The 26,417-nt window shown below is 36.5% G+C and overlaps 1 protein-coding gene across 7 annotated transcripts in view; it reads right to left on the reverse strand.

Annotated features, from left to right (window-relative positions):
• Positions 1–2,654: 2,654 nt before the first annotated feature.
• GCFC2 (GC-rich sequence DNA-binding factor 2) overlaps positions 2,655–26,417 on the reverse strand; it is a 76,918-nt gene continuing 53,155 nt past the window's right edge. For 2 of the 7 annotated variants that reach the window (XM_069583216.1, XM_069583217.1), the window contains exons 11-17: positions 26,154–26,304; positions 20,310–20,431; positions 13,044–13,120; positions 11,147–11,213; positions 9,218–9,364; positions 4,860–4,984; positions 2,655–4,047 (exon numbers count right to left, since the gene is read on the reverse strand). In XM_069583216.1, the coding sequence (XP_069439317.1) occupies positions 3,927–4,047; positions 4,860–4,984; positions 9,218–9,364; positions 11,147–11,213; positions 13,044–13,120; positions 20,310–20,431; positions 26,154–26,304 (810 nt within the window). In that variant the 3' untranslated portion in view covers positions 2,655–3,926. Of the gene's footprint in view, positions 4,048–4,143; positions 4,264–4,859; positions 4,985–9,217; positions 9,365–11,146; positions 11,214–13,043; positions 13,121–20,309; positions 20,432–26,153; positions 26,305–26,417 lie in introns of all 7 variants that reach the window. The other 5 variants (XR_011255664.1, XR_011255661.1, XR_011255660.1 and 2 more) reach the window with 4 other exon arrangements.

Here is a 26,417-nt window from a genome sequence, read left to right on the forward strand (position 1 = left end):
AGCTCAACATTCAGAAAACGAAGATCATGGCATCTGGTCCCATCACTTCATGGGAAATAGATGGGGAAACAGTGGAAACAGTGTTAGACTTTACTTTTGGGGGCTCCAAAATCATTGCAGATGGTGACTGCAGCCATGAAATTAAAAGACGCTTACTCCTTGGAAGAAAAGTTATGACCAACCTAGACAGTATATTGAAAAGCAGAGATATTACTTTGCCAACAAAGGTCTGTCTAGTCAAGGCTATGGTTTTTCCAGTGGTCATGTATGGATGTGAGTGTTGGACTGTGAAGAAGGCTGAGCACCGATGAATTGATGCTTTTGAACTGTGGTGTTGGAGAAGACTCTTGAGAGTCCCTTGGACTGCAAGGAGATCCAACCAGTCCATCCTAAAGGAGATCAGTTCTGGGATTTCTTTGGAAGGACTGATGTTGAAGCTGAAACTCCAATACTTTGGTCACCTGATGCACAGAGTTGACTCATTCGAAAAGACCCTGATTTTCGGAGGGATTGTGAGCAGGAGAAGGGGACGACAGAAGATGAAATGGCTGGATGGTATCACCGACTCAATGGATCTGAGTTTGAGTAAACTCTGGGAGTTGGTGATGGACAGGGAGGCCTGGCGTGCTGTGATTCAAGGGGTCGCAAAGAGTGGGACATATCTGAGCGACTGAACTGAACTGAATACCAAAGACTTGATTACTGTAGCTTTATAGTAAGTCCTGAATTCAGAAAGAACAAGTCTTCCAATTTGTTATTCTGTTTTAAGATTTTTTTGGCTATTATAAGGTCTCTGTATATCTAGATAAACTTTAATTTTTATGTATTTTAATCAACCACTTTGTTCTTTTTTTTTAAAGCCTGATAGAATTTTGATAGGGACTGCATAACAATTGATATTAATCAATATTAGTAGAAGATACCTGAAACAATAACTGTGGTTTCCAATTCATAAACATGATGTCTATCTTTTTATTTAGGTTTACACATTTTTTTTCTCAGCAATTTGCATACTACTCAGTGTACAGTCTTTCTATAGATTTATTCCTAGATATGTGATGTTTTCCAGGCTACTGAAGTATTATTGTTTTAAAACTTGTTTCCAATTAGATCACTAGTACGTCCCTAGGCTTTGAGTTTTGTAAGATCTTGTTAAATTCTATTTTTTTTTTTGGTAGAGTGCATAAGGTTTTCTATGTAAACAATCTTGTCACTTGAGAATAATGATTCAACTCTTGTGTTTTAATTTTTATGTCTCTTTCTTGATTGACTGCATGGTTAGGACCTACAGAACAATGCTGAGCAGAAAAGGTGAGAGGAGACCTCCTTGCATTAATACTTTACTATTAAGTATGATGCTAAATATGGATGTTCTTTTCCAGATGCTCTTTATTAAATAATTTATATTCTTGTTTTTGTACTGGGAAAGGGTGTTGAATTTTGTCCAATGCTTTTTCTGTAATCACTGGATAATCGAATGTTTTTCCTCTTTTATTCTGTTCATAGGTGAATTATACTGATTAAATTTTTAATGTTAAGCCGAACTTCTCTTCCTGGAATAAAACCTATTTGGTCATAATATATTATTATTTTCCTTTTTATATATTGTTGGGTTCAGTTTGCTAGTATTTGAAGGACTTTTATTTCTATATTCATGAGGAATATTGGTCTATTTTGTTGTAATATCTTTTTCAGATTTTATAGAGTCATCTACGTAAAATAACCCAACTGTTCTGAGGTATATTTTCATGGCCACTGAAAAGTTCCTAAAAGCCATATAAAAAAGTAAAACCAAAAGGTAATTTATCTGATTCTGTAAAAATTTTACTTTCTTTAAGTGAACAAAAAACTGAAAAAATCCAGAGAAAGAAGTGAGGTGTGAGGTAAGTTGTTAACTCAAAGGTTTGTTTTTGTTAGTTGGCATTTCTCTTCTTCATTCCATTCCATTTCTTCATCCATTTCACAGTAACAGGAAAAAAAAAGACAAACAAACAAGAACTCTGCATTGAGGATTAGGCAATCTTCACAAATGTTTTTGAATATCCTTAGTTACAGTATATGATGGATAAAAATCCTGAGATTCAAACCCCAAGCATAATGAAATTTCAAAACTACTGGGAGTTTAAATCAGTTTGCAGTTTTAAAAGTAGTTCTAATATTTTCAATTGTACAAAAAGCAAGAGAAATCTCTCTACCCAAGTTAAAAATGTAAGGGATCATCTAACACACTTTTAATTACAAAGACAAAAATCATAGGGAAATTTCAGGTGTACACTTTTAACAATAAAAAATTATAAATTTAATAATAAAATATTTTCCACTTATATAAAAAATAAAGCTGTGTATAGACACGTGTACATACTTTTTAAGTAGAGAAAAGTTCTGAAAGGATAACAAAGTGAAAACAGCAGTTACTTCTGGGAATAATAATTGTGTAAGAAAACTTGACTTTTTTTAGCAATGGCTTGAATTTTCTAGATGAGATTCTGTTCTGTATAATTTGTATAACTAAAACAAACTTTAAACTATTCATACCAGTGAGTCATGAATCTTCACTATAGTAGAAATCACATACCACTCTGCAAAAATTTATTACATGCAGCTTCAAAACTAGTGTTGATGATGTTAGAAGCCACATGCTTAAACTCTACATATAGAGTTCAAAGGCTGGTTCTTTATTCAAACTATTAAGCCGGACATATAATCAACTTTTTCCCGATTTATCTTTTGGGCAACAATTTGCAGAATACATTTAGGACTTCCTGAAAGTTATTTAAACAAATAGACTTAAGAAAAATTATCAGTAAACTTACTGTGAAAAATGTTCTCAATTTCTTTTTGATTCAATGACCTTACGTCACATTCTTAATCACACACATTTTAAAAAAATGAATTATATGTTCTGAATATTTAAAATACTTATTTCCTCTCTAAGCCTACCACCACTGTGACACACACACAGAAAAGCATAACAAAAAATAGTAGTAACTACCGAACAAGCAATAACTTAGTACACCAAAACTCATACACAAATTTAAAGGAAACGGCAAATGAGGAAAACTGTAACAGTGTGGGCATAGAGTCAGTTATCTTTTTGTTTTGTTTTAATTTTTGGCCATACCATGTGGCTTGTGGGATCTTAATTCCCTGACCAGGGGTCAAACCCGTGCCCTCTGCAGTGAAAGTGCAGAGTCCTAACCACTGGGCTGCCAAACCATCAGTATCTTAAAATATAAAGCTCTTACAAATCCATAAGGAAAAAAAGATACTTCAAAAAGAATTACATATGGCCAAGAAAACAAGAAGTCACTCTCTAATAGTCAATATAAATAATTAAAATAAGTTTTTTTTTCACCTATTAAGTACAAATGAAAAAAAATCCTGCTGGCAGAGATTCACTGGCTGTTCTCAGACTTGTGTTAGAACAATATACTGGTATAGATTCTGAAGCACAATCTAACAACCATTAGTAGCTTTAAAATGCCTTAATCAGAATACTTAATAAGTAATTCATTCCAATTAAGATTTTCATTTTAACTCATACAAATGAGTTAAAAGCAGAGATTGCTAAAATGAAGAGAACTAAAAGATGTTTTTATGGTTCAGGCCAGAAGACTCAGCAAAGCCAAAGCAGCTACAATAAGCTTCAAGTCCTTTCTTAAACTGGAAAAGTCATCAGAAGAATCAAACGGAAATATGTTAAACTCCTACTGTTCCTGTGTATTCAATTCCTGCAAACACTCATAAAGGGGAGGCTCAGTCTTTCGTGATACCAGAAGGCAGAAGATGGAGGGAATGGAGGGACACAGTGCTATGCTTTTGGTTTAGGGAATAAAGAAAAGGCAACACCTTTTTTTCTTTTTCTACAAGCAAAACAGCCAAGTGTGACTATATTAAAATCTCATTTTAGTACTTTCCTATAAAGTTTATTCAAATTCTTTAATTACTGATCTAAGATGGTCTAGGTGATATTCTTCTATGAAGGATTCTGCTTGATTCAAAGCTTTTATTTTCACCAGAATAAGAATTATTTCTTTGACTTCATCCCTGAAAAAAACAACAAAAGGGCATTTTCCCTCTTAGAAATGCAGTGTATAAGGGCACAGTGAAACATCAGTAGTTAATCTGAAACAAAAACTTTACCTGATGCCAATATCTAAAATACATTGCGTAAAGTATTTAGATGCTACCTTCTCCACATAATCATGAAATTCCATCAGAGACTATTAGTGGATATATTCTGGCAAATTTTAATGTGAATGACTATAAAAAAGTAGAAAAAGCACAGAAGAAATCTATCATTAGAAATCTGAACAGTGGTGTGCTGCTACCAGCAGTTTATATGGACTATCATGGTGGAAGTATTTATCCCACAGATATAATCAGACGCTACAATTTGAGGGTTTTTTGTTTGTGATTTGAGGTGGTTTGCCAACACCACTGTATTCAAGTCCTTAAACATCTAGTGCTGTGAATGAGATCCAGCCACTGCTGGGTAAATGGCAGGGTGCAGATCTATACTTAACAAATGTTGAGATTTTGAAACGGCTAGGAAAGTTAGAAAGACATGAAAAACATGCTTAAATAAAAGGCTTTTGACTTACAGTTTTAATTCTAAATTCCCCTGTGATACAGTTTTTTGGAAGTGCTTATTTTGGAAGAGATTTGCATTTAAACATATGAACTAATATGCCTGAGGTGTAAAATACTGAGTGATTCTAAAGTTGCATATGAAAACATCTCCTAATTCGACAGTGACAGTCTCAGATTTTTAAAAGTAAAGTACAAATCTTTCTAAAAATTGCCAAGAACAGAAGCCTAAATAATGCTTACGGAGGTACAAATAAAATATGCATTACCTGATTTCATTTCTAGATAATTTACGTGCAGACTGCAGTAAAAACTGGATGAAATTCTCTAGCTGGGGAATGGATGTTCTCATGGCAGAGCTTTGGAACCACTTTTCTGGTAAATACGCTGCTATCTGATAATCAAAACACATGGTTGATTTTTAATGGCAGTTATTAACTAAGTACTTTACCATAATCTCATTTAATCCTTATACTACTCATGTTAAGATTCCTTGGAAGATCCCCTGGAGAAGGGAAAGGCTAACCACTCTAGTATTCTGGCCTGGAGAATTCCATGAACTGTATAGTCCATGGGGTCACAAACACTCAGACACGACTGAACAACTTTGACACACACACTACTCATGTTGGTTGTGTTATTCTTCCATATTCTTTTATTCATGGTTAAATAACTTTTGAGAATTTCCCCTTTCTTTGTTAAGGTTTTATACTTTAAAAAAATATCATATTTGGATACAAAAAGCTTAAAGGAGGCTACTCTTTATAAATAGTTACTAGTACTTGTAATACTTTCATTACTCTCTATTCCTGAGTGATTAAATTGTACAAAACATAATCTATAACTAAACACCAGAAATGTGTAGACACAAAACACTTAGTTAACAAACCTACATTTGGCCCTTTAACAATGCAGGGAGTTAGGGACAGTGACCTATGCACAGATAAAAATCAGTGTATTAACTTTACAGTTGGCCCTACATATCTGTGGTTCTGCATCCACAAGTTTAACCAACTGTGGATTGTGAAGTACTCTGGTATGTACTGATATTTATTGAAAAAAAATCCACATAGAAGTGAACCCATGCAGCTTAAATCTGTGCTATTCAAAGGTCAACTGTATAAAATAGGTATATTTAGTGTGATTTCACAATATGACATTAGATGACTTTGTGTATAACCTATATGAATAAATTAGAGTTAAGAAATCAAGGTCATTCTAAGATACACTGTATAAAAAATATATTACAGTTTTCTTCTAATTTAATACATTGCTTTAAATGTCAGTGGCAGCAGCAGGAGTCAATGTATGTGCATTCACTGGTTTCTTTTGGGGGAAAAAAACCTCTCAAACAACACTTACTATCATCATGCTAAAGGTAATACATGACTTGGGGAAAAAGTTTTACAAAAAAACAAAAAATGTAAACAAAAAGGAAAACTTCCTTTTTGGAGAAGGAAGAATTTTTTTAAAAAAGGAGAGAGAATGGGAGCAAGGAAAAATCTGAGATCATACTTTCTAACGAAATTCTTGGTTATGTTAGTTGCTAAGGTCAGGATCAGTATGTACCTCTAGAAAGTAGAAAGTTGTACTATATATATATAATAAAATACATTAAAAGAAAGTTCTGGAATGCATGTTTTCTAAAATAAATCTAGTTGGTCAACAGGGAAAACACAGTTGAAAATGATTTATTCTATTTCTTAATCACTTTTTTCAATTATCTAGAAAAAACAGATACACTAGTGGCCTAAGGCAGAAAGTCCTATAAGTCTTATTATACAAACTCTATCTTTTTAGTTTTAAAACCAGCCCTTAACTGATCTGGAATTTAATGTCATTTACACTTGCTTTTCCCTTGTTTTGTATCACAAGGCTCAATAAAATTCTGAAGGAACTATCTAGCTTTCCCATAAATGATCCTGGGACTTAAAGCCACAGTGTTTTGATCTGGTTTTCCAGCTACAAACTGTGAAGAGAATGTCATATATCCTCTACTGCACAGTAGAGCTTTCTGGTCAAAGAGAACTAAACTGAAATCTGAAACACAACAGGATGGATGAAGATTGAACTATCTGATGAATAATGTAGTTAAAAACTACACGATACGAAAACCATAGCTGGGAAAATAATCATTGTCTAAGAACTGCTGGACAGGAATTGTCTAGGAATCTGCCTGCAATGCAGAGACCCTAGTTTGATTCCTGGGTCAGGAAGATCCCCTGGAGAAGGGATAGCCTACCCACTCCAGTATTCCTGGGCTTCTCTTGTGGCTCAGCTGGTAACGAATATGCCTGCAATGTGGGAGACCGGGGTTCAATCCCTGGGTTGGGAAGAAGTCTTAGGGCTTCCCTTGTGACTCAGCTAGTGAAGAATCCACCTGCAATGTGGGAGACCTGGTTCGATCCCTGGGTTAGGGAGATCTCCTGGAAAAGGGAAAGGCTACGCACTCCACTCTACTCTTCTCTTGCCTGGAGAATTCCATGAATTGTACAGTCTGTGGGGTTGCAAAGAGTCGGATACGACTGACTTTCACACTTTCAGGAACTGCTATCTAACATTACATATACATATATACTAAAAAAAAAAACCTTATATAAGAATATAAATATTTTCCCACATTCTTAGAAAATTATATCCATTGATTTTTTAACTTAGGATAATTTACTAGAAACAAAATTGCTATGTAAAAGTATGTGGACTTTTTTTTTTAATTTTGGCTGATGGTTCTTTGTTGTGGTGGACGCTTCTCTAATTGTGGCATGCAGGCCCTCTAGTTGTGGCACATGGGCTTGGGATCTTAGTTCCCTGACAAGGGATTGAACTCAAGTCCCCTGCACTGGAAAGTAGATTCTCAATCACTGAATCACTAGGGAAGTTCCCTAAAAGGGTATGAACTTAAAAGGTTTTATATCGATTGTGCCAAAAGAGTCTCCAGAGTTGTATTCCTCTTCCCACAGTGCAGAAACTATTTCCCAGACTTGCCTCTCCACACTTTCTAGATGAATGATGTTCCTGGACAGATGTGGGGCTGTTGTTTCCCTGTGCTTATGACAATACTGGAATTACAATGAAAATAACAACAACAAAAAAAATCCTTACTGAATTATTTACAATTCTCTGATTATATTAATTAATACTATTATATTATATTAATTATTACTATTAATATTTTCAACATGTTTAGAGGTTATTTTGGCATATTCTTTTTCGGGGGGGGATTGCTTTGCCTTTTGGTCATTTTCAATAAGCACATTCAAATTGTGTACAGATTTGTAGAGAGCTTTTAAAAAAAATGTGGGTATTTATCCTTGTTATGCACATTATAACTTATTTCTCTGTTTTTCAACTTTCTTTCTATTTAACTTTTTATTATAGTAAATTCCAAACATAAACAACAAGAGAAAGAATAAGTATGTGGTCAGTCGTGTCCAACTGTTTTGTGATCCCATGGACTGTAGGCCACCAGGCTCCTCTTCCATGACGATTCTCCAGTCAAGAATACTGGAGTGGGTTGCCATGCCCTCCTCCAGGGGATCTTCCCAACCCAGGGATCAAACCCAGGTTTCCCACACTGCAGGCAGATTCTTTACTGCCTGGGCCACAAGGGAAGCCACAAGGGAAGAACAGGTATAGTGAGCCCAATAAACCCATCTTCGAGTTTTAACAATAATCAAACAATCCTGCTACCTTTATTTATTTAATTGGAGGATAATTAGTTTACAATATTGTGATGGTTTTTGCCATACATCAATACACCAATGAGTGGGCCAGGGGTATACATGGGTCCCCTCCATCCTAAACCCCTTATCCACTTCCCGCCCCACCCCATCCCATCCCTCCAGGTTGTCACAGAGTACCCTGTGTCAGACATTAAATTCCCGTTGTTTGGCAATGTACATTTTTCAGTGCTATTTTCTCAAATCATCTCACCCTCTCCTTCTCTCACTGAATCCAAAAGTCTGTCCTATACATCTGTGTCTTTTTTGCTGTCTCGAATACTTCATGTTGATGTATGGCAAAACCAATACAATATTGTAAAGTAATTTTGTGTCTCCTTTGCTGTCCCACCCATAGGATTATCAGTACCATCTTTCTAGATTCCAGATATATGTGTTAATATACAATATTTGTCTTTCTCTTTCTGACTTACTTCACTCTGTGTAATAGGCTCTGGGCTGATCCACTCATTAGAACTGACTCAAATGCAACCCTTTTTACAGTCCTGATACCTTTCTATTTAATGTTTTTTGGTTGACCAAAAGTCTTATCAAATCCATTACCTTTTCCCACCATTTTTTTTTTTTCCACTAAAGTTCAGAAAGGACTCCCTTAACATCAGGTATAGTCATTTATCTTCCTAGTACAATATTTTATAGTTTTATTTTTTTACACTTAAATTTTTTACTTTAGCTATAATTTACATTGGTATTTAAGTGAGAGGTGAGGCTCTAACAGTCATTTTGTAAATAGTTAACCAGTATACTAATTTTTAAATATTGGATTCTCCCGGATTTCTAGTCTGTTAAATTAATTTGTTATTATAAGTAACACAATTTAAATTGTTTATAAAATTTTAATAACTTTTAAAAATGATAAAATGATGATCAATTTCTATACAACTTACCTGGCTGCACTTTTTAACAACATCTGGGCCAGGTATGGCATTGACAAGAGCTATAATAAGGTAACGATTCAGCAGCTTCCCTAGTCCTAACTCTTGCAAGGTGTCTTCTGGGAGGAGTTCATTCCAAAGAAGAATATTGCCGAAGAGCTAAAATACAACAAAATTTCAAGTGACTATGTACCTTTTCTCCAAAGGAAAACTGTAATAGTCTCCAACAAACAAAAAGCTGGTCAAACTGTAAAACTCTCACCACAATTAGCACTGTTGGGACCATCAATTTTAGAATAGAAAACATTTCTGAGTAAACACTTGATTCTTTTCAACCTGCACATATTTCTTCATCCTATCTTCTTTTTTTTTTTTAGGATAATTGCTCAAAATCTATTTCAAATTACCTTGCTGGAGCTTTTCCAGATCAATAATCTTCCTTCTCAATCAGTTCTCTCTTGGAGGCTGGGGCCATCAGATATAAGACTGCAAGACCCCAGGATTCATAAAAGCACTGATGTTAAAGCCAGTTGTATTGTTACCCATATGTGACCTTGAGAAATCAATCAAACCTGAGAACCTCACTGCTCTAATATAGAAAATAAGATTAATAATCACCTTGAGTTTGGAGATATTTTGGGTAAAATCCTTTTAAGAAACTCTAATAAAATTCTAATCAAAATAATATGGGTTGCATTTTTCTCCTGTAAATGCAGATCTTTATGTGAATTTTATGGTAGCTTCCATCTTCTTTCCATTACTAAATTTATTACGTAAGTGCTAAACTACATCCTGTTGTACTAACATGCAGTGCTTTTTCACAATGTCATTGTTGATGTTGCTCCCTCTTCCTGAAAAGCCTTTTTCCTGACCCAACCGTATGACAAGTATTGATTCACCCTATCAAAACTATTCTTGCTGAGGTCATTCATGACCTTATAATTATGGGCTTCCCTGGTGGCTCAGAGGGTAAAGCGTCTCACCTTGTAATTGTGAAACCCAGTAAACATTTTCAGTCTTCCTTCTAATTCTCTTCAGCGGCATTAATACTTTGTTCTCAAAAGCCCTTCATTTAGTTTTCTGATGCCACTCTCTTGTGACCATTCTTAGTTTAACAGCTTATCTGTAAGGCCTGTCTGAAGACTTCACTTTGTCTGCCCATTGCTTCTTCTGCTCAGGGGTTGTCATTCATGACCATGCCTCCAAACACTGCCTAAATGTGACTGACTCCCAAATCTCCAGCTCAGATCTGTCTCCTGTAATTCAGACTCATGTATTCAAGTGCCTCCCTTTATCCCAAAGATATCTTACATCCACTATGTCCACTTATCTTTCCTTCCAAACCTTTTCTTCCTTCTCCAATGCCCTCAAAGAATGCCTCCATAAGTTAATAGGGTGCCAAAGTCAGAAACTTGGCTAGCACTCTACATTCTTCACGGTAGGATTAATTCTGTAATCAGTCATTGGGTTCTTTTGATGCTTCATCCTAGAAATCTTTTGAAACACTCTTTTCCTTACTGTCCCCATTGCCACTGATTCAGCACCAATTTTATCCTTTACTGTTTAGATTAGACCCAGGTTAGAGAACTATGGCCTGTGAGTTAAATCCAGCTTATGTTCTGTTTTCATAGAGTTGGTGAACTAAGAATGGCTTTTATAATTTTAAATGATTGAAAAATAGAGTACTTTAAGACATGAAAATTATATGACAGTCAAATTTCAGTGTCCATAAAGTTTTACTGAAACACAGACATGCTCATTTATTTACATATTGTCTATGACTGCTTGCACTACAGTGACAGAGCTGAACAGTTCAACAGACATTATACGACCTACAAAAACTTAAAATACTTACTTACAGAAGAATTTTTCTGATTGTCATTATATAGTAAACTTTTATGGAAAGAAAAAATTTTTTTATTTTTGCAGTTTTCTGCTTACCTTTAGACCTGACCAGAACTGTCTTTCTTGAAACTTTGCATGTGGTGATGTTCTGTCTTCTACAGCACTAATTTAAAGCAAAAGAAAGAAAATGCAAATAACTGTTCATCTTTCAGAAACAGAGTTTAAAGAACTGAATGGTTACTTTTTTTTTTTAATCAACCAAACTAAGTCTTAACAATATAATTGAAGGTGCTCTGGTGATATCTAATAAAATTACTAATGTATGTGCACTCTTACTCAACAAATCCATGTTTGAGAATGCCTTCTATAGATACATTTGCACATGTACAGGATACTATGTCCATAAAATTGTTCACAACACTGTAAAGGTTTACTGCTTACATGTTCATCAACTACAATTTGGCCATATAATGGCATATTGTACAGCTAAAAAAGCATAAGGAAACATCTGTGGATGATACAAAAAGATCTCAAAGATGTACTAAGTCAAAGTAACGCACAAAACAATGGTTGTGACTATAATATACTTACTTTCCTATAAAAAAGAGGGGGAAATAAGATTAATTCTAATTGCATTGTAAGTATTAAAATTCTATCTAAAGTATTTAATTCTAATTGCAGAGAGAAATTCCAAAAAGGTAAAAAAAAAAAAAAATTACCAACAGTGAGTATTCTTGCATGTGTACAGAAAAGAAGGCAAAAACTGGGTGGATGGAGGTCACGAGCAGGAGAGAATAAGACTTTTCATTCTAAACATTAGTAAAAATTTTAAATACACATTCTTACTTTTTAACTGTGCAGATATATTAGTTACCTAAAACACTGAAAGTGAAAGTCGCTCAGTCATGTCTGACTCTTTGCGACCACATGGACTATACAGTCCATGGAATTATCTGGACCAGAATACTGGAGTGGGTAGCCTTTCCCTTCTTCAGGGGATCTTCCCAACCCAGGGAAATCAAACCCAGGTCTCCCGCATCGCAGACGGATTCTTTATCAACTGAGCCATTGGGGAGCTCTGAAGGCGCTAAAACATAACAAATCTTAATTGTTGTTAAATCAGGTCTGACTCTTTTGTGACCCCATGGAAGGTAGTCTGCCAAGTTCCTCTGTCCATGGGATTTCCCAGGCAAGAATACTGGAGTGGGTTGCCATTTCCTCCTCCAGGGAATCTTCCCAACCTAGGGATTGAACCTGCATTTCCTGCATTAGCAGGTGGTTTCTTTACCACTGAGCAATCTGGGAAGTCAACAAACCTTCATTGGGGTGAATTTTTACATGCAGGCATCTTTTCAGGATTCAAATTAACTAGCAAGCTTAGCTCTTTTTTCCTTTCCATAGAACAACTCTTTGATCATGTGAGTACTCACTGTAGAGTGAGCTTCAGTCCATAATCCATTACTACAATTAATGCTTTCTTAGCAAATCTACCAATATGCATCAAATACTCCTTGTCTGATCATTTAGAAGTAAATATATATTTCAAAGATGTAGTTTCTGGCCCCTCAGTGATATTCCAGGCCTTATTTTGAGCTTTCCATGTCAGGCATTATTCTAAGCACTCTCTTCATCTTCACAGTCTCCTATGAGATAGGCATGAATTTAATGTCCATTTTATATACAAAGACACTGATGCATGGAAAGACGCTTGGTCTTGATGCAGGCCAAGTGTCTAGGAATGGTGAATCTGCACTCCAGAGTCTGTGTTTCTAACTACCTGGCTATCCAACTGTCATGTTCTCAGGACTATCATTACATCATACATGGCATATAAACGGGGATTAAGAAATATTTGTTGAAATATCAATTTGCATCTTAATAGGTATGTGTGTTTTGAAAACAATATGTTTAGTTTCTTCTACATTACACTCTTAAATGAATTTGTATTGCAGGAGTAACTATTTCATAAAATCTAGAAATTAGCAACTCTTACCTCTTTGGATACAGAGGAATAAAAACATCATCTTCTATTGCCTTCTTCATTCTTGAAACAATGGATTTAAGTAAATCCTATTTTTAAAAAATGTAAAAGCATCAGTGATAGTCATAGATAGAAAGGTATGAACCAAAAAAAAAAAAAAGTATGAACCAAAAGAAGCAATTTTAACAGAATAGTGCAAATTTGTACACACTCAAAGACCTAGGTGTTAAAGTAACTGTAAATTAGGTACAAGAGAACTTTATTCATCCATGTGGTTGCATACTGCCGTGGCTGGTGCCTTTTCATTGCAGCATAGTATTCTGTTCCATGATAGAACATTTATTTAGCTGGTCTTTAGTTTAGGGGTTATTATGAATCAAGTTACTATATAAATTCCTGTAGAGCATGTCTTTTAGTATGCATGGGCATATATTTCTAATGGGTATATATGTAGAGATGGAATTGCTAGAATCCAGTTCATGTCAACATTGGAGAGAATGCCAAGTTGTTTTCTGAAATAGGGGTATCCCATTTATAGTCCCACTAGTCAGTATGAGAAATCCTGATCCCCTACACCTTTAATAAGTCATATTTTTAGGGTTTTTAAAAGCTTGCAATTCTGGTGAGTATGTCAGTTAGTTGGTTCAGTCACTCAGTTGTGTCTGACTCTTTGTGACCCCATGGACTGCAACAGGCCAGGACCCTGTGTCCATCACCAATCCCCAGAGTTTACTCAAACTCATGTTTATTGAGTTGGTAATGCCATCCAACCATCTCATCCTCTGTCATCCCCTTCTCTCCCGCCTTCAATCTTTCCCAGAATCAGGATCTTTTCCCGTAAGTCAGTTCTTCACATCAGGTGGCCAAAGTTGGGAGTTTCAGCTCCAGAATCAGTCCTTCCAATGAATATTCAGGACTGATTTCCTTTACGATGGACTGGTTGGATCTCCTTGTAGTTCAAGGGACTCTCAAGAGTCCTCTCCAACACCACAGTTCAAAACCATCAGTTTTTCAGTGCTCAGCTTTCTTTATAGTCCAACTCTCACACCCATACATAACTACTGGAAAAACCATAGACTTGACTAGATGGACTTTTGTTGGCAAAGTAATGTCTCTGCTTTTTAATATGCTGTCTAGGTTGGTCATAACTTTTCTTCCAAGGAGCAAGCATCTTTTAATTTCACTGCTGCAGTCACCATCTGCAGTGATTTTGGAGCCCCCCCCCCCCCAAAAAAAAAGCCTGTCATTGTTTCCACTGTTTCTCCATCTATTTCCCATGAAGTGATGGGACCGGATGCCAGGATCTTAGTTTTCTGAATGTTGAGTTTTAAGCCAGCTTTTTCACTCTCCTCTTTCACTTTCATCAAGAGGCTTTTTAGTTCTTCTTCACGTTCTGCCATAAGGGTGGTGTCCTTTACATATCTGAGGTTATTGATATTTCTCCCGGCAATCTTGAGCCCAGCTTGGGCTCTCATGATGTACTGTGCATATAAGTTAAATAAGCAGGGTGACAATATATAGCCTTGACGTACTCCTTTCCCAATTTGGAACCAGTCTGTTGTTCCATGCACAGTTCTAACTGTTGCTTCCTGACCTGCATACAGATTTCTCAAGAGGCAGGTCAGGTGGTCTGGTATTCCCATCTCTTGAAGAATTTTCCACAGTTTGTGGTGATCTGCACAATCAAAGACTTTGGTATAGTCAATAAAGCAGAAATAGATGTTTTTCTGGAACTCTCTTGTTTTTTCAATAATCCAACGGACATTGGCAATTTGATCTCTGGTTCCTCTGCCTTTTCTAAAACCAGCTTGAACATCTGGAAGTTCTCGGTTCATGTACTGTTGAAGCCTGGCTTGGAGAATTTTGAGCATTACTTTGCTAGCATGAGATGAGTGTAATTGTGTGGTAGTTTGAGCATTCTTTGGCATTGCCTTTCTTTGGGATTAGAATGAAAACTGACCTTTTCCAGTCCTGGGGCCACAGCTGAGTTTTCCAAATATGTTGGCATATTGAGTGCAACTCTTTCACAGCATCATCTTTTAGGATTTGAAATAGCTCAACTGGAATTCCATTACCTCCACTAGCTTTGTTCATAGATGCTTCCTAAGGCCCATTTGACTTCACATTCCACGGTGTCTGGTTCTAGGTGAGTGACCATACCATCGTGACTTTCTGGGTCATGAAGATCTTTTTTGTACAGTTCTTCTGTGTATTCTTGCCATCTCTTCTTAATATCTTCTGTTTCTGTTAGGTCCATACCATTTCTGTCCGTTATTGAGCCCATCTTTGCATGAAATGTTCCCTTGGTATCTCTATTTTTCTTGAAGAGATCTCTAGTCTCTCCCAATCTATTGTTTTCCTCTATTTCTTTGCACTGATTACTGAGGAAGGCTTTCTTATCTCCCATTGCTATTCTTTGGAACTCTGCATTCAAATAGGTATATCTTTCCTTTTCTCCTTTGCTTTTCACCTCTCTTCTTTTCACAGCTATTTGTAAGGCCTCCTCAGATAGCCATTATGCCTTCTTGCATTTCTTTTTCTTGGGGATGGTCTTGATCCCTGTCTCCTGTACAATGGCACGAACCTCCGTCCATAGTTCTTCAGGCACTCTGTCTATTAGATATAGTCCCTTGAATCTATTTCTCACTTCCACTGTATAATCGTAAGGGATTTGATTTAGGGCAGACCTGAATGGTCTAGTGGTTTTCCCTACTTTCTTCAATTTAAGTTTGAATTTGGTGATATTGAATAGTTTGCCTTGGAAACGAACAGAGATCATCTTCATTTTTGAGACTGCATCCAAGTACTGCAGTTCGGACTCTTTTGTTGACTACAATGGCTACTCCATTTCTTCTAAGGGATTCTTGCCCACAGTAGTAGATATAAGGGTCATCTGAGTTAAATTCACCCATTCCAGTCCATTTTAGTTCGCTGATTCCTAAAATGTTAATGTTCACTCTTGCCATCTCCTGTTTGACCACTTCCAATTTTCCTTGATTCAAGGGCCATTAGATTTCAGTTAAGAATGAGAAACAAACTTCTCTCCTACACCTTCCACAGATTGTTCTTAGTATACCTCTCAAGATTATGCAGAACAAATCTAATCATCCTTCCATATGAAAACTCTTCAGATTTTAAGATTGATATCTCACTTTTCTATATTTTCTCTTTCTCATACCATCTTAGACACTCTCCATTTAATATACTTTAACCTAAAATTAAATGCAAATAGCCCAGGGAAATGAAGAAAGCACATATAACAATTTTATTCAAAAGAGCAGACACCTAAAGGATGAACTTCCATTAGTCTTTCTGCTACTCAAGTGACACTGCTGACTCATACCGAGTTTACGGACGATTACAATCCCCGCTGTTTTCCTGTCTTGCTTTAAAGTTGTGCCTCTCCCATCTTTTATTTATGCAGTTGAATTTTTGAACACAGTGGTAGGACATTATGTATATTCTTCTTACATTTTATATTTTGAGAGTCAGTCCTTTTCTCAGTGTTTTGAAATTCTTTTGGATTCTAATTCTGTTATCCATAGATTTATGATAGAATTCTTAGTCTTCTGCCATTGAGAAATTTCATTAGCATGTATTTTACATACTCCAATTCAATAAAAATACCAAACAGAACAAAGCTGAGAGGATTCCAGCCTTATGAATCAGTATTCTTTAGGTATACTTTTACTGGTTTTCTTTGTATCTAACTGTACCCTATTTTCCCCCCATTTGATCTGTAAGAAAATTATAACATATTTAAATAATTATTTACTGTATCTGTACAGTATCTTACTTAGTGGAAGTAACTGAGATATTAGGAATATGGAAGAATATGCTTTGACAAATATTTGGTTTTAGGAACCCCATCAATGAGAGGTTACAGTAATCACTGCTTTCTTAAGTGTTCATAATCCATCTCTGCAATAATCCATTTTAGAACTTCAGAATTAAAACTATTCTCACCAGGCATTAGCTTACAAAATCATTTACTTTTCACTTGACAGTCAGGAACTGTGGTGTCTGATTGGTGCTTTTGGAGCCTTTCTCATTCTCTTCAATTCTTTAAACATCACTAAGAAAAACAGAGTGAGCTCACCAGCAAACTGTGTTACTAACCTGGGATATTACATAGTACACTGATTCTCAAGGAGGAGTAACTTTGCCATGCCTCAGAATATTTTATAAGTCTAGAGATATTTTTGGTTGTCAAGACTGGGAACTGCTACTAGTATCTAGTGAGTAGAGACCAGGGAGCTTACTGCACAGAACAGGCTCACACAAAGAAATATTGGTTCCAGATGCCAAGAATGCCAAAGCTGAAAAGTCCTAATATAGTTGTAGTCTCCTACTAAAGCCAAAAACCCATTTCCAACATTCATAGTAGGAGGGTTTTCAGAATTAAGATTACCAGTATAAAAACTTCATGAGTGAATCCATAAACTGTTTAAAGACTTTAGTGGTTACAAAATGCCAGGCCTGCCACTGTTAAAAGTGATCTTTTAAAGTGACTTGGCCCTCTAGGCCCCAGCTTCCTCACCTGTAAAAATGTAATTAAAATCAACATGTTTTACAAGGTTTTGAGGATCAAATGAGAAAATGTGGAAGTGTTTAAAAAACTGTACATGTAAATGTACTATTTACATTTAGACTATAATTACATAATCCCATGTAGAGAGCAAATATAGGATTATATAGCTGTTTGTTTGTTTGCTTGCTCTAACATACTCGTCTTGGTTCTATGCTTTGTAACAACACAAAATAAATTTATTCCTTCATCAAACATAAACATTACCTCCAAGTACATCTTCTTTCAAGTTGAATCTAATTCTTGCATGATTTTCACATGTTTTTATCCTGTTGGAGGTGAGTGGAAAATGCCCTTTCTCCTTCAGTTGCTATGATGTTCAAATCCTATTCTTTCCTTTAGGTCCTTGCTCAATGCCACATGTAACAAAAATTCTTTCACTGCTGAAATTTCTCTCTCCGGGCTCTCTTTTGAAACTTCACAGCACATTATCAGAGCCACTCATGGAGAGGCAACGTGGTCGGTGAGATGAGTTTGGGTTCTAAAGTGAGACTGAGTGCATGTGTGCTCAGTCGCTTCAGTCGTGTCTGACTCTTTGCAACCCCATGGACTGTAGTCTGCCAGGCTCCTCTGTCCATGGGATTCTCCAGGCAAGAATCCTGGAGTGGGTTGCCATACCCTCCTCCGGGGGATCTTCCCAATCCTGGGATCCAATTCACGTCTCCTGTGTTTTCTGCATCACAGGCAGATTCTTTACCGCTGAGCCTCTGGGGATGCCCAAAGTAAGACTAACCAAGGTACAAATCTTAGTTCTAACTCAAGATATTACTGTGAACAGGTTTCTGTGATTCAGATTCTTCATCTGTAAGATGAAGCTATCATCTGTTATTTAAAAATTATTTATTTTTGGCTACTCTGGGTTTTCGCTTCTTCTTAGGATCTTCTCCAGTTGCAATGAGCATGGGCTTCTCTCATTGTGAAGCACGGGCGCACAGGCTTCAGTGATTGCGGCTCCCAGGCTCTAGAGCACAGGCTCAACAGCTTGGTACATGGGCTCAGTTGCTCCACTGCATGTGGGATCTTCCTGGACCAGGTATCGAACCCATGTCTCCTGCGCTGGCAGGCGGATTCTTTACCACTGAGCTACCAGGGAAGCCCTATCACCCATTTTTAACAGGATTGCTGGGACTAAGTGGGCTGACACAGGAATAAGACCTAACAGAGTACCGAGTACATAGCAGGAATTAGGCAAGTAAGTCTTGTCATTCCCACTTACTTCCTACTTCAAATAACAGTTTATATGTAGCTTTTTTCCTCTAAGATTACATGATTCTTGATGGCAGAATCACGCTGGTATCCTCTTCTCTCTTTCTCTTCTTACAGCTTCCCTCCTTCTTTACTTGGAACTTATTGGTGCACAGAATATGAATATGACATGTCTCCTCGCTTTTCAACTACTCTGATTATTCCACTCTGGGTTTCCTCCAGTCTGTGAATCTCTCTGTTAATTCTCTTAAAACTCAACATAAAATTGTCTTACTCTTTTAACCACATCAATCTACAATATTATTATCAACAAACAAAATGATTTTAAAAAAGAGTACTACAATAAAAGATTCAAGAAACTCTCACCACAGCCTCTGAAAAGTTCCTTCCTCTTTACGTCTTATGTTCAGTAAAACTCAATTCTATATTATGCTGAGAATCTATCCTATTAAACTTTGAATCCTCAAAGAGCTACCTGTTCTTGACTATGCAGATTACAGATAACTAGTTAAAATACTGAATATTAGTCTAGTTTTAAAATTACTTTGCCAACAAAGGTCTGTATAGTCAAGGCTATGGTTTTTCCAGTAGTCACGTATGGATGTGAGAGTTGGATTGTGAAGAAAGCTGAGTGCCGAAGAATTGATACTTTTGAACTGTGATGTTGGAGAAGACTCTTGAGAGTTCCTTGGACTGCAAGGAGATCCAACCAGTCCATTCTGAAGGAGATCAACCCTGGGATTTCTTTGGAAGAACTGATGCCAAAGCTGAAACTCCAGTACTTTGGCCACCTCATGCAAAGAGTTGACTCATTGGAAAAGACTCTGATTCTGGGAGGGATTGGGGGCAGGAGGAGAAGGGGACGACAGAGGATGAGATGGCTGGATGGCATCACCAACTCGATGGACGTGAGTCTGAGTGAACTCCAGGAGTTGGTGATGGACAGGGAGGCCTGGCGTGCTGTGATTCGTAGGGTTGCAAAGAGTTGGACACGACTGAGTGACCGAACTGAACTGAACTGAAGGTCATACTATTACTAGATTTTTGCCAAAAGAACAAATGTAATTAGCTTTCTTTTCTTTTAGAAGGAATCAATGTGTACTAATGTATTTATGCCTGTTCATCTCTGCAGGGCCAATGTACATTCACAAACCTGAAAAACAGGTGGTTGGGCCATGAGACCTGTTGAACAAATCAGACCATTGAACAGAGAGAAATACGCTAATAAGAATGAAAGTAATAATCTGGATCTTACTGCATGTTTGTGTGTTCTATGATAATGATTATGATTTCTGTAAGAATGTTTGGAAATATCAAGGTATATCCTTGCATATTACTAATTATATTGAGCAAAAAATGGTCGGTCCTAAATATTTTTCATCGTGTTCTGAAATTGTTTCTGCATCATCTGAAAACAAAGATTTATAATAAATTATATTGATTTAAAAGTAAATTAAGAAATTTATAATTCTAGACATTATTACCTGTTTGCCTTTATTAACTTCATTTTCACAAGTGGACTGTTCTTCAAGAATCATTCTGCACTGCGTTATTAAACTTGTTGTCTGTGTGGTTGACAAGGGATCCCAAATGAATTCTACAAAGCCTGAAACAAAAATTTTCAGTGGTGCACAGTTTAGTTACTGGACTACTTTGCTTGTCACATATAAACAATTGAGGCCTTTTGCAAATGCTACTTCCCTCCTCTTGTGGTTTAAAAAAATCAATGCCAATAGTACATTATGTATTTGCATACATATTCAATTTTCTTGTCTTTTTTGGGTTTTGCTGAACTTGTATGGCTCAACTGCAACTCTAGTTAAATCACCTTGTCACAGTGTTGGTGTCTGAAACTATGCAGTTAAAACATGACTGGAAAAAAGTACACTTTAAATTGATCAGCACGACATCCAGTGAGACCAAAACACTGCCCAGCAATCACATTTTGTTTCTCTGGCCCATTCTCTTTCCCTCTTGCAAGACAGTTATTTCCTGCCTTCTCCTTCCTCCTTGCTCTCAGTCAATGGACTTTACTCTTCCAGATGACTATTTCTTATGATTTCTTTTCTCCACCCTTGCTCTCACTGTCAGTTGATTACTTCCCAATTTGATGAGAAAAACAAAATCAATCAGAAGAGAAGTTCCACAAGCTCCTACCATAGCATCTACGACTCTAGCAGCATCTGTGCCCATAAATTCTAGCTTGCCTCCCATTTGCATGGATGAAGCACTAGCCTCCTTGCTAATGCCAACCTTTTATTTGTACAAAAGACTCCAACCCCTTTGGCTTACTTGAAGATTCTGCTCCTGGAATTCTGCCCTCTCACTTCAGTATCACCATCACTTCTACCAGATCTTTTCCATCACTCTACAATTTTTTCTCTTGTATTAAAAATAATCCCTCTGTTGACTCTACTTTCCTCTCTAGAGCTGCCCTATTTCTTTCCTTCATTTTACAACAAAATTACTCAGCAACTGTTGAAACTTTCTATCTCCAATTTCTTTCCTCAAACTCCAGAATTCACTTCAGTTAGGCCTTACCTCCAGCTGTTCCCCTAAACTACTCTTATCAAGTCACAGATAACTTTCACATTGCAAAATCTAATGGCTGATTCTAGTCTCCATCTGATTTAACAGCAATAACTACAACATTTTTTTTTAAACTTGGCTTCCAGGATACTGCTGGTTTCTCACTGACCTCTCTAGTCTCCTTTATTGTCTGCTTGTATTCCTGTTTACTTTCTAAATGCTGGACCTCAGGACTCAGGTCCCTTACCTTCTCTTTCCTATTTATATTTATACCCTTAGTATGTCAAGTCAGTTTTGTGGCTTTAAATGCTGCCTATGTGCTGATACACTCCAAATTTATATCTCCTACGTGGATCTGTCCTTTAGACTCATATATTTAACAGCCTAGTTGACAGCTCCATTTGGATGACAGGCATCTCAAACCCAACAGGTGTCAAACTGAGCTCTTGCCATACCTCCTACCCAAAACTTGCTCCTCTCAGTCTTTTCCATCTGAGAAAATGGCAGCTCTGTCCTTCCAGCTGCTCAGGCCAAAAGCCACTTAGTCATTCTTGATTCCTCTCTTTCTCTCTTGTTCCACAATCCATATCAAATTCTGTCAGTGTTAATACTTTTGAAGTATATACAGAACTTGACCACTTTCCAGCCACCTCCATTTTTAACACTCAAGTCAAACCACCGTTGCTTAGATTACTGAAAAAGCTTCATAACTGATCTGCATACAGTTCATTCTTAACACAGGAACCAGAAGAAGTCTGTTTTAATGATAAGGCAGATCCTGCCACTTCTCTGCTCAAAACTCTCCAACTGCTTCTTGCTCACTTACAGTAAAAGTCCTTACAAACAATTATTAGGCCCCATATGACACAGCCACTGTTATCCTGCTAACCTCTTCTTACTGTCCCTATTGCTCACTCTACTAAAGTTCCTCTGGCCTGTCTGCTGTTTTTCAAGTCAATCAGGCTAGCGCCTGCCTCAGGGCCTTTGCCTGTGCTGTTTCTACTGCCTAGGATGCTGTCACCTCAGACACTCATTTGGCCCACTTCTTTACTTCCTTTTGGAAATCTGCTCATTTGTGACCTTCCCAGGAAGCCCTTCCCTGGCCAAACTATTTTAAATTGCACTCCTGTTTCATAATTTGTATCTTTCCCCCTTACTTTATTTTTCTCCTCAGCCCTTGTAACTAACATACTATAGATTTTACTTGTTCATCATTTGTCTCTTTCACAGAATGAAAGCTCCATAACATCAGGGATTATTATTTTGTTTACTGATGTATATGCTGAAGTTAACAAATATGCTTGACTCTTATAAAATACAAGTTAAACAATTTTTTAAAAATTTAAACAGGTGGTGGATTCATGTTGATGTATGGCAAAACCAATACAATATTGTAAAGTAATTAACCTCCAATTAAAATAAATAACTTTATATTTTAAAAATTTAAATAGGTTAAAAAAAATCCCAAATCAAATATAAAACTGATTTCTCAGGCATCTAGAAGGTTAGGCTTGTAATAATCTTAGAAATATTTGGCCAACTAATACTGAGAGTCTACTATGTGCCTAGCATTAACTATTAGAAATACAGCAATAAGTAAGATTAGGTTTGCCTCAGAACAATTTTGTCTAATGTCAAATACAAATATATTATATACATATATATATAGTTGCTTAGGTAAGCAATTATAATGTACCATCCTAAGGATTAGAGTACTTCAGGAATCCTGAAAAGGTATGCCTAACCCAGTTCCTAGAAAAGATGTCTGTAACAGAGTTCTAAAAGATGAAGAGGAGTTAGTTAGCTACATGAAAGAGGTACAGGGTTAAGGGATTTGTCAGGTGGATGGAGTGTAGAAGACGTAAAGGTCAAGGAGAAGATAGCTTCAAACCAGTAGAGATGGAGATGAGGGGAAGAAGGAACTGAGCTTGGCAAAAGATGGGGCTAGAGAACTACTAAACAGAGACAAAATCCTGAAAGTCCTAGAATGCATGTTAAAGAGATTAGACTTCAACCTAAAGGCAGTTTAGACTAGTGTTTTAAGTGAGGCATGAAAGAATCAGACTTACATTTTAGACAGATCACCATGGCTGAAGTATAGAAAGTGGGTTAGGAAAAGGTAAAAAGTAACAGATGTGGCAATTGCTTATATAAAGAGGTAAGAAAAAAGCAGGAGTAGATGACTTGGAGGTTCTGGTTTGAATATGCGGGTAGGTGGAGGTACCATTTTCTAGAGAAGTAATATAAGAGGGACAAGTCTGAAACAAAGATGACAAGTGTGACTTTGCATTTGGAATTTGAGTTGCCAAGTAGATATATTCAGAAGTTACTCTGATAAGAGATCTGGTGCTCTAAGAAGAGATCTGGACTTGTTCTTCCAGTCCTTTTTGATTGAAAATCAAGCAGAAAAGCACTGTCCAAAAGAACTTTCTGTGATGAAAGAAAAAAACTTCTGACATCTGCACTATTTAATGTGATAGTCTGAGTGATATACGGCTACTGAAGAACACAGATATAGATGGCACTAGAGGACAGTATGCAGTTACCCAGGAAGCTCAAAAAGAGCTATCATAAAGTGAAGTATTTGGAATTTTCAGATGAATAATTAAATGAGGCATATATATTCTATGCTATCATTAATAATGCTTAACAGCTAAAAGTAAATGGTTAAAAGCACTATCTTTCCAAGATACCCCATGATTGCACTGTAAATTATTCTGAGGCAAATCTGTAAAGTTTAGTCAAGTTGGCTGAGAAGCAATATAAAGCAGGTTGCTTTAGTTTTTAAGAGTTTGCAGACTTTGCAGTCAGAATCCATTCTCAGTGACATGGTGGAACAGATCCTTATCAAGTATAATTTCAGATAAAACAAGTTCAGACTGAGGCACAAGCATCAATGCCCAACAGCTCTGAGTACTAGTAGAAGTAAGGGAAATGTAGTAATGTTTTTTTAAAGAAAGAAGAAACTCACCATACACAAAAATAAACTCAAAAGGGATTAAACACCTAAATGTAAGGCCGGACACTAAAAAAACTTTTAGAAGAAAGTATTGACATGACACTCTTTGATATAAATTGCAGCAAGATCTTTTTTGATCCAACTCTTAGAGCAATGAAAATAAAAACAAAAATTAACAAATGGGATTTAATTTAACTAAGAGTTTGTACAGCAAAGGACCATAAGCAAAACAAGAAGATAATCCTCAGAATGAGAGAAAATATTTGCAAACAACACAACTAACAAAGGGATTAATCTCCAAAATATACAAACAGCTCACGCAACTCAATATCAGACAATAAGTAATCCAGAAGGCAGGGGATCTAAACAGACATTTTTCCAAAGAAGACATATAGATGGCCAGATAGCACATGCAAAGATGACCAACATCAGAAATGGAAATCAAAACTACAATGAAGCATCACCTCACACAGGTCAGAATCAGTTCAGTTCAGTTGCTCAGTCATGTCCAACTCTTTGCAACCCCATGAATCACAGCACGCCAGGCCTCCCTGTCCACCACCAACTCCCGGAGTTCACTTAGACTCACGTCCATCAAGTCGGTGGTGCCATCCAGCCATCTAATCCTCTGTCGTTCCCTTTTCCTCCTGCCCCCAATCCCTCCCAGCATCAGAGTCTTTTCCAATGAGTCAACTCTTTGCATGAGGTGGCCAAAGTATGGTCACCATCAAAAAATTTACAAACAATAAATGCTGGAGAGGGTGTGGAGATAAGGGAACCCTCCTACACTGTTGGTGGAAATGTGAGTTGCAACAGCCACTATGGAGAATAGTATGGAGCTTCCTTAAAAAGCTGAAAACAGAACTACCAGATAACCCAGCAATCTCACTCCTGGGCATATAACCCAGAGAAAAACCATAACTGGAAAAGATACACTCACCCCAATGTTCACTGCAGCATTATTTATAATAGCCAGGACGTGGAAACAAGCTAAATGTCCATCAATAGAGGCATGGATAAAGAAGATATGGTAATATTCCATTATATACCATGGAATATTATCACCCAGACATAACAAAAAATGCCATTTGCAGCAACATGGATGAACCCAGACTGTCATACTGAGTGAAATAAGTCAGACAAAGAAAGACAAATATCATGTGACATGGTTTCTATGTGGAATCTAAAAATAAGGCTACAAACAAACTTATTTATGAAACAGAAGTAGAGTCATGACTGTAGAAAACAAACTTACGGTTACCAGGGGATAAATGTGCGGAGGAATAAATTGGGAGATTTGGATTGACTAGACACACTACTATTATACAGATAACTAGTAAGAACCTGCAATACAGCACAGGAAAATCTACTCAAAACTCTGTAATGGCCTATATGGGAAAGGGATCTAAAAAGAAAATGTGGATATATGTATAACTGATTCACTTTGCTGTACACTTGAAACTAACACAACATTATAAATCAACCATACTCCGATACAAATTTTTAAAAAAAGGAGAAGAAATGTAAGGGGAGAAGTTAAGGGAAAGACATACACATAGTAGAGATCGAAGTGTGCCACTAATAAATGACTTATAAAAGTAACTAATGAAAATAATGCGAATGTCACAAATACTAAAGGTCCAAGAGTATCAGGGGTTTGATAGCCAGTCACTTACACAAACAAGCTGTTTTTAATCAGCTTAAATTATAAATCTGTTGATTTTTACTGTATATTACAGTTGTGTCCAAAAACGAAAAAAATTTGTGACTGTAACAGAAATTACTGATCTTATACTTAAATAAAGAACAATTTAATTTTATCAAGATTATAAAATAGTACCTATAAGTCGAGGAATAACTGTTTTGTTGATGACAGTAGACAAGATTTTCTTATCAGAACTATCTTCCTTCTTTGAATCTTCCATACTGCAATCTATAAATTCTTCTACAGATGTGAACCATGGCATCTGTTTTAAACCTATGGAATCAAACTTATAAATAAAATTATCCAAGTTATAAATAAATTCTTAATCTTTATCTTTAAATAGTTAACTTTTTCAGTAATTACCAGAGCTCTTCTAAGGATCAAAGGAGAATAATTCCA

The sequence above is a fragment of the Ovis canadensis genome, chromosome 3 (assembly GCF_042477335.2).
Source record: "Ovis canadensis isolate MfBH-ARS-UI-01 breed Bighorn chromosome 3, ARS-UI_OviCan_v2, whole genome shotgun sequence".
Taxonomy (NCBI): Eukaryota; Metazoa; Chordata; class Mammalia; order Artiodactyla; family Bovidae; genus Ovis; species Ovis canadensis.